The 9,898-nt window shown below is 29.9% G+C and overlaps 1 protein-coding gene across 1 annotated transcript; it reads left to right on the forward strand.

Annotated features, from left to right (window-relative positions):
- The first annotated feature begins 955 nt into the window (after window positions 1-955).
- On the forward strand, window positions 956-2,699 carry LOC114413216 (transcription factor HEC3-like). Its single transcript, XM_028377480.1, has one exon. It carries the CDS (start codon window positions 1,520-1,522, stop codon window positions 2,318-2,320), a length of 801 nt encoding a protein of 266 aa, XP_028233281.1. The 5' UTR covers window positions 956-1,519; the 3' UTR covers window positions 2,321-2,699.
- The last annotated feature ends 7,199 nt before the right edge of the window (window positions 2,700-9,898 follow it).

Consider the following 9,898-nt stretch of genomic DNA (forward strand, 5'->3'; position numbering starts at 1 on the left):
GAAGCAGCCCTAGGATTTCAGTGCCCCAACACAAAAATCAAATTGGAGAGAGAAACACCAGCTAGTCTTCCATAGGTGCAACTCTTTTCACCGCTAGCTTTCTACTACGAGTCATGCAATTGCTCATACTAGTTTAACCTAATCTAAACTTGATACGATAATTTGGTCGTGTCAATTTTGTGGAAAGGTCTTATCATGTCTCAAGTAATAATTGGATGTTTGACTTTTTTATTTATCAAATTGGGGTATCAATTTTATAATTTTTAAAATTGAATTTAAAAGTAAAAAACTAAATATTCTGTAATATATTTTATAAAACAAATTAAATTATACCAATATAAAAATGTATTAATATGCAAAGAAAATGTGTTAAATTAAATTAAAATGTGTTAATTATTATCACTTGTTAAAATAATTGGATTTTTGTAGCATTAGAACTTCTTAAATATATGTTAGCATAAAATAAAAAATATCAATATTTTAAATAAAATATATTTCTAAACCTAATTATAGTAAAAGAAATTCTTACACAACTTTTTTTGGTTTTGAATTTATATAAAATTTTACTATAAATCAATTCTCAAGATAATAAACATTTAATTTTAATTATAATTAATTATTTTATAAAAAAATCAAGAAATATAAAATTTAAGTTTATAAACATTGATTCAAATATGGTAAACCAATGTTTAAGTCTCTACTAGAAGATGTGCTTACATTTAACATTCTACCGTGTCTTGAATCGAATTTCACCCAAAAGAAGATTCATATGGAAAATAAAAATAAAACCCCAAACACACTTAATTAAAATGCTTAATTCACCAAAAAAAATTAAAATACTTAATACCAACCAGAAAACAAATTTAATCCATAGAACTTAAATCCGTGCACTGCAAATGAACTGCTAGCTAGCTAGGTATTGGGATGGAAGGGGCAACATTACTTATAATTTCCGTAATACTCGATACAAGAATGGTTGATATTTCGTAGAACCGCGCATTGAATCCCCTTTAATTTGCTTTACCACCTTTTCTTTTTATTCATTCATGTACATGCTTTTTGCAGTCACTCCCCTTTCAGTAAAAACCCGTTCACTAATACTTACTTGCCCTCCCTCTTTCTCTCCCTCGGGCCCCCTCTAGGGTCTAGCCACCTTTACAACCCTCAATCAAACCAAGTTAATTCAGAGAGAACGATAAAAGCTTCAATCTTGCTAAGGATAATTAAACTCTTTCAATTTGCCCTTCGTCACACCAATTCTACGTACCACACAGCTGTCATCCTCTTATACGTAGTACTACTTAGATTATATATTTATAAGTGGTGTGTTTCATTTCCAGTGATATGATCATACCCAAAATTAAACCTTGTTTATTGTTATTCCTTGATGCTATACCTCTCTCTAATTGCGTTTCTTTTTCTTTCTTTTCAAGCCAATTAATCCTTAAAAAACACCGATCGATCTGAAGCAGCTAGCTAGCCCCATCCCATCTTATATTTCATATTTGTCAATTTGGTCATGGAGACCAACACTAGTGCATTCACAAATGTGAACAGCACTTGGAATCTTGAAAAGATGGAAACAAATGAACAACAAAATGATGAACATAATATTATTCTCCAAGTCCAAGACCCTATGGGTTCTGGGATTTGGCCCAGCAACAACTACCACAACCTTCTTCAAATGCATCAAACACCCAACACAACAACCTTATCCATCATAGCACCACCACCCTCCTCATCAGGGTTCCTTGGAGACATACTGGGTGTTCACAACCTAGAAGAAGATGAAGAGCCAGAAGAAGAGCTAGGTGCCATGAAGGAGATGATGTACAAGATCGCTGCTATGCAACCCGTGGACATCGACCCCGCCACGATTCGAAAACCAAAGAGAAGAAATGTTCGCATCAGTGATGACCCTCAGAGTGTGGCTGCACGCCACAGGAGAGAGAGGATCAGCGAGAAAATCCGCATCCTCCAGAGACTCGTTCCCGGGGGAACCAAAATGGACACCGCTTCAATGCTTGATGAAGCCATTCGCTATGTTAAGTTCTTGAAGAGACAAATAAGGTTGCTTCAATCTATTCCTCAATCTTCAAATCCACCACAATGCATTGGTGTTGCTACTACTTCTCATCATGCTAGTACCTTGTTGTTAGCCCCTTCCTGTGATTGGCCTTTTGCACCAAATGTTCTTCCCAGTTCCACCGCCGCCACCGCCTCAATGGACATGTCGGCCGGACTGGGATTCGACGTCGGCCATGCTCATGCTTGTGATGGCTCCTCCAGCTTTAACCATCATGAGGTAATCAGTGAATAATTAGTGGTTATAGGTTATAATTAATTGTATTGCTTTGTATGTGTATGTATATGGAATTGAGGAGTGCTTGGTTAGTATTAGTGTATGTGTATGTGTATGTTGATGACTGTTTTGAGCTTGGGGAAAATCAAGGAAAAAAGAATAGAGTAATAATTTAGGGGAGGGGAGAAAGGTTTGTTAGGATATTGTTGACTAAAGGCTTCTGTAGAATAATCATAACGGTTGGCTTGGTTACGTACACAGCCATATAGAATAATGTGTATGCCAGTTTCGGTGTTGGCCGGAAAGTTTGTTTGGTCGAGTCTCTTCCTGGAATAACTTCCACTGTGACGTTATAACCTAGTATTGAATAATGAACAATATTATTGATTTGTGGTCATATATCCCTCTCTCTCTCTCAAGACTTCTTCTATTACTTTCAGTGCCCTTTTTTCTTTCTCTCTCTCTCTGCATAATTACACATATACATGCTTATTGGCGTGTGTGCCAGCAGATACACATACACCAGCACTCGAGTGATTTCTACTCCAACAAGACAATATATTTAATGTGAGAATCAAGTTAACTTGGCTCATGTTTTTTGTCTCTGATAATTATATGTTGATTCCTAAAGGGCTCAAAGAGGAATTAAAACTCAGTTGATACCTGTGTTGTAAAGTTTTAGTTTGCAGATGATTTTGTGAAGAACTGGAATAATTTTGGATATATATTTAATAATGGAAATTATCACCTAGATATATATTCAGTTGTTTCCTTGTGCCTAGATTGACACACAATGGAGTATTTACGTGTTCTGGCTATCCATTGTTTAAGGCTGTTCTGTCATAAAACAATTGATATCTTTCTTTTTAAGTTATTTTAAGCATTTAAACAATAAAGTATTAAATGTTTTTCACTTTTTGAAATATTAAATTTATTTTTTATTCATAACTTTTTTCATAAACAACTCCTTAGCAAATTTCTGTTTATATATCTTAGTCCCCTCTTTCTTTTCTGTGCGATAAAATCAAACACTTAAACAAATGTGGGTTATGGGTTTCAAAACCTAACGGTTTTCATTTGCACTGAAAAAGAAACCTTCTTGTTCTCCCTATGGTTTGTTTCTTTTTATTTTTACCTCATTGAGTCATCTTTATCCGCTTTTTTTGTATGCCTTCTTTCTTAGAGAATAAGAATTCAGGACATCTCGATGCTGTTATGTGCGTATGGAATACTTGCATTGCATGCATATAGTCATGCCTAAATTTTATGTATTTCCTGTAAACCTATGACACACTGACGCTATAGCAAATTCTATGAATATATGCAATTATTGTTTTGTTTAGTTAATAAGTTGCGTTGCTGATAAAAAAAAATGCGTAAATGGATTTGAATAATATAATATAGTTGGATTTATGTAATATTATAATATTGACTACATAAAAATTAGTGAGGTGTGTAATATATACAATTTGTCCATTAGCTTAGAAAGGTGCCGAGGGAGGTATATCATTCATCGTGGTACACACGCATATATAATAGATTTAGAGTCTTTGATGGTCTTTTAACACACATATGTATACATGGTGAATTTTCATTTTGTATGCACACTTGAGGAGCATGTGTCATATGGAAAATATAGATGCATAACTATTTGCGAAATCTTCACTTTGCTTTAGACATTATATCACTGAAAATGACGTCTTATATATATATATATATATATATATATATATATATATATATATATATATATATATATATATATACATAATTTCAATTTAATAATGTTATTAGATAGTAGTTTAAAAAATATACATCAATAGTTGATTACAGTTGAATTCTATATTGAGAAAAATAATTTATAAAACAAAGAAGTGAAGGAAATATGAAGGCTTATAGGAGAGAAAATCCCTCAAGTATTTTGATACATATATAGGCCCACAACACAAGTCAAAAGTATTTTTAAAAGAAAAGATCAAAGTGCTTCATCTACTTGAGATTTAATTACAAAGTCACTTAGCAATTGGTCACCAGCAAGTGGTAATACATGGCTTCAATTCTCAAATATTGTAGTGTTTCAGATGGAGCCATAAGAAATAGTGGTAAGAAAACATATATTTTTCTAATATACAATTTAAATTTATTAAAACTCATGAAATTATAAGTAAAGTTTATTAAATAAAAAATAACGTACACATAATTTCATCAATTAACAGTAAAAATATACTAAAAGTGTGTTACGTACTAATATTTCTCATACTTGTAAATGTACTTAAAATCCAAATTTAGAAAATGAGAATTTGTACCAAAAAATTCGAAAATGAGAATTGAAGATCGCAATCCATTAAAAGCTCACTTATGATTATTTTATTTTAATTAACATTATATTTTTCGGTACATATGCATTTTAATAACATACTTGTTATCTAATAGTAAGTTTAATTGTAAGGGTCTTGCTAAGTTAAGACATAATAAATACATTATATTAAATACTTTCATTTCATTTACTAAAAAGAATATTAAATATTTTTTTATATTTTAATATAATAAATACTTCTTCAATAAAAAGTTTTAACCAGTTTCCACAAACATTTACGTTATTATATACAAAAGTCTTGCTTTTACTTACTAATATTTCTCTTCTCTAAATATTATTTGAAACAATTTATTTGAGAGAGTGACTGCTAATTATTACAGACTAATAATTTTTCCTTGGATTATTATTTATGTATATGATTTGCTATAATCCTAAGATAAACAGATAATGAAGGCAAAACTCGTCTAGCTCAAGCACAATAATATTTCTTGTCCTTTAAAAAAAATGTTTCTTGACTCCATCTTTTTTAGCTCATACTTCTTGCAATGATACATGAAAAAGTTAGAGTTAATTATATTTTTTTATCTTTTAACTATATGCAATTTTGGTCTTCTAATTTTTTTTGAGTCAAATAATTTCTATTTTAAAATCATGTAAATTTGGTTTTGTTGATTTTCTTTTTGCCTAAACATCTCAAATTCTTTTTGTCTTATGCAAATATTTGGGCTTTATTATGAATTTAGGATATGAAATAATTTTATAAATTTAGATTTAAAAAATTTAGTGAGAATTTAGTAATGTTTAAATGATATTATACGGCATAAAATTAGGATTTGAAGAACGAAAATTGTGAGATTTTTTTTTGGGTGAGATTTAATGATTTTATTAGTGAACTTTGAGTAGAATAATTATAAGGTTTAAAACAAAGTAATTGATTTAACTTATGAAAACTTTAAGTAAAACATAAAAAATTTGAAGATTCTATGTGGAAGAAAAAAGGACAGAGAAACCAAATTTGTCTAATTTTAAAAACATAGAACTGAATTAACTAAAAAGATTTAAGAAACCAAAATTACACACGGTATAATTGAAAGAAATGTTTCATTTTATGCATCGCTTCTTGAAACGATTAATGTTGCTCTCTAACCCACTTTCCCCTCTTAGCCACTTATACATAGTACTCTTCCTTAACCATGTACACCTAACCCCACTACTAGTCTATCTCTTAACTATATTAACACCAATTTCACACTTCTTCTCTCAACTACTCATAAACAAATATTGAACACTTAGAAATTAATCCCCAGAAAGTCTTAAAAATTCCATGAATCAAAGTTAAACCATCCTTAATTCTTGTTTTTACTATTTTGTAAGAAACAAACACACTTAATTTGATTTCATCTTTGATTTTGACGTGGAGATCTCAAATTATAATGTTTTTGGTTGCAAAGATGTCATAGATAGCAAGGTTACGACCTGCAAAATCAGAAAGAAGTAGAAGAAAATTTAGAATTGTGGATTTGCACGTATATCTGATGGTAAGAGCTAATCGTATGATCTTGCACTATATATTGTCAGTGAGGTTGTGTGTATTTTTTACTCAGCAAAAGGTAAAACTATATATCATTGAGTACAATGGGTGCCCAAAACCATTTACAAAAATGGTTGTGTGTATCATATTAGGAGACAATGAAGGGTGTGAGTGGATGAGAGGAGTGTTATTAATTAGTCAAATCTTCAATTCCAATAAGATACCAATTAAGTTACTCGGTCATTCGTTTCATAACTATATATAATGAGTCACTGATGGAACTAATTGAACAGTATAATGTTCAAGTATATAATAAATTAAATAATGAGAACATTAACATGCGACCTCTTCAAATAATTGGTTCACTAATTTACTGAATACTGATCAAACTGGTCAAGCCTAGCCAAGTTTTGTACTGAGAAAATTGATTAAAGTCAAGCCAGGTTTTATAACTATGAGTAAGAGAATGATACTCAAATCACTTGTCCCTTTAATAAATGATACTTTCCTTTAATAGGTTCCTCCCTTAATTTTTTATGTGGAAATGAAAGAGATGTATGTGATTTCAATCCATTCTAGCTAGCCTTAATTTGGAGTAGGGTTTATAAACAGGAAGTAATTATCGATGAATTGCGTTTTCCGGTAATATATGCTTTAAGAATATTGTTTATATCCAATTATAAGACTACCAACGTACCAACCAGCCAGGACATATTACATAATATTTATTTTATTATATATGTTATTTTTCTATTTTAAAATAATTCTGTCTTCAATTTTTTAAATATATTTATATTTTTTATTAAATGAAATAAAACATACTAATTTCTTTTTAAAACTTCAACATTATCTAAAATATTTCCGATAAATAGACTGAGAGATTTGTGCCAACACCAAATAGAATAAGATCGAGAGAATAAATTGAATAAAAGGAAAATATAGTTAAATAAACTTATATTCTTTTAATGTAAAACCTTAAATGATACGTTATATATGTATATAGCAGTAGACAGTAGTATGTAAATTATGGCCTTAATTAGGATCTTTGTCAGTGTTCTAAAAAAAATTGTACGGTTCTTAAATCTCAAATTAAAACCAGCTGTGAATTCTTGGATTTTACTCAATAATATGACATAATAAGAGCTAGATACGCCCTGTGTGTGGGTTCTAATTTTGTGAAGAGTAGAGCAAAATAAATTATTGCCGAAGAAGAATATCGTGCATGGTGAAGAAAAGTAGAAACTGTGTTATAAACTCGGATGCTTAATTTGCAGATCGTTCGATCTCAGCTAAGCATATATAAAGACATAAGAAGCATGAAGTTTACAATAATGCCTTCAAATTTGATCTCTAGTCGTATATATGCATCTAATCGATACAGAATGCGAGTAAAAATTGATTGTTTTGCGGCCACTCAAATCATATCATTTTAAGGAATGAAAATCACATGATAAGTAGACTGCAAACACACAACATTTATAATATACGCGCTCGCAGTGAAGGAGTATGGTTCAATTAGTTAAACACCATAGCTGAATTGCTATAAATCTCCAAACATTATTTTCTACGGATTATAAATAAATAAATAAAAACGCGCCAGTACTTACACTCACAAAATAGTGGCTGTTAGTTAATTATAACTTGCATTGCGGGTATATGTCAGTGGCTTTTTCTCTGCTGGCGGTGCTTGTGCTTCGTACTACATTGAAAACTATGTTAAAGCATTCCTGTTTAACCCTATTCATTCACGTAATGAATCCGCAGATTTTAAGGTTTCAAGAAAAGATGGAGTGCAAAAAGTCTTATACTACACTATAACTTTTTGAAGCACATATACTACTTGAAAACGAAAAAATTCATCATATAACAGACACCGGAATTAGTTTAAAGACTCGTGATACTTACGCAAAAATTAAATTTTAATATTTGACATCACTTTTCTGAGATGAAAAAGTCTTTTTTTTTATGTGTCTTTGTATACATAGAGTGAGAGAGAGAGAAAGACAAATTTGTTGTCAAGACAATTATCATGTATGGCATAGTAATTGAGTATTGAAATTGAAATAAATTAAAGACGCCCCCCAGGACTATGATATTTTATTATATAAAGAAAACGCCCAAAGTTAAGCTTAAGAGGCTAATTAACCTAAAGTTACGAATGTTTATTTAGAGGAAAAAAAGTTGCAAATGTTCTTAAAAGAAAAAAGTTACAAATGTTTACTGCTACCTCGACTATCGATGAGCATTATGAGAATCAATCCTCATGATGATCAGAGAGCAATATAAACCCCTTAAAAAAAATAATATACAAAAATATCTTTTATTTTAAACACTTCATTAATATCTCTTTTTTTTTCTATCGCATCATGGATTCTATTATACTTATAATTTTTTTTTAACTCTTTCTATGAGTATTGGATAACACATTATTGAGGGTCAATCAAACATTTAAAAAAAACGAGAGCAATATAAAAGGAGACCCTTTTATCTATATTAATAATATAGAAGACCACCCCGATATAGTCCACAAGCAAAAGAGGAGCAGGCCCAAAGGGAAGAGAGACTAAGACTTGCATGGAATCCATACTCAGCTTTCTATTAATTTTTTATATACTGTATCGATTAATTTTTCTATTATTTGGTATTTTTAATTTCTCTTTCTAATTTCATAATAAATATGTAATTTTCAATGCATTGTTGTTGTAATTTTTCACTTAATCACAAGTTATATTACATAATAAAAGAACGCTGGCCTATAATTTTTTTTCACCAGTAATATACCTCTCAACGAGAAAGAAAAATATTTTTTCATTATTAGTTGGGAATTAAAAAAAGAGACGAAAAAGAAAATTCTTCCATTGGTGAGATGTCATCTTGCATTGAGAAAATTGACAAATTGTGAGGAACACATTTATAACTATTAGTTAAAATTTATTCAAAAGTGAAAAAATTATAAGCAAAATTTATTAAATAAAAAGTGAAGCTTATATAAATTTATTAAATAGATGTTGCTAAATTTTTTTATCTAAATATTACTCTTGCTAGGCCAACTCATCTCTTTTTTTAGTAAGAATGACAAATGCGTCATTTCATATTATAACAGTTTTTTGTTTGAAATGAATAAGAGGAAAAACAATGTTTTGTTTCTTAAATTAAAGAAAATTAAAAATTCATTTTCTCTTCTAATTTTCTTTCTTTTTTCTCTGTCTCTTTTTTCTTCTTTGCGTCAACTGATTAATTAGTTCGATGATTGTTATTAAAAAGGAAAAAATAGTGGTGACCAGATCATGCCATCCTGGAGGCTAGCAAGTGTGCACTGTTGACGACATCTAAACTGATAAATGGTAATAATATAAAAACTTGGTTTGGTTTTGGTAGACAAAAACAAAACAAGAAAAATCTAAGGACTAGGAAATCCATCTACACTCGTGCTAACAAATTCAGTTTACAAGAAAACAAATAAATTACCATTGGTTTATTTCAAAAGAGAGTAAAATTAATTTTACAAGGTTTTTTTACAGCATTAATTTTACATAGTTGAAAGCAATTAAAATTTATATTTAAATTAATTTTAATTATAAATTTCATATTAAAGCGTATGTGAACTAAATAAATTATTTTTATAACTAAAAAAAATAGACCCTAAAATCACTCCGAGTCACTACATTTTATGTGTTCTTCTTTTAGGTGACACTTTAAATAATATAATACTCTCTCCGTCCTAAAATAGCTATTCTCTTAGGTTATT

The sequence above is a fragment of the Glycine soja genome, chromosome 5 (genome assembly GCF_004193775.1).
Source record: "Glycine soja cultivar W05 chromosome 5, ASM419377v2, whole genome shotgun sequence".
In the NCBI taxonomy this organism is placed as follows: Eukaryota; Viridiplantae; Streptophyta; class Magnoliopsida; order Fabales; family Fabaceae; genus Glycine; species Glycine soja.

What these genes read in the sequence shown, in the direction of transcription:
- LOC114413216 (XM_028377480.1), top strand. Translation starts at nt 1,520, where the DNA reads ATGGAGACCAACACTAGTGCATTCACAAATGTGAACAGCACTTGGAAT.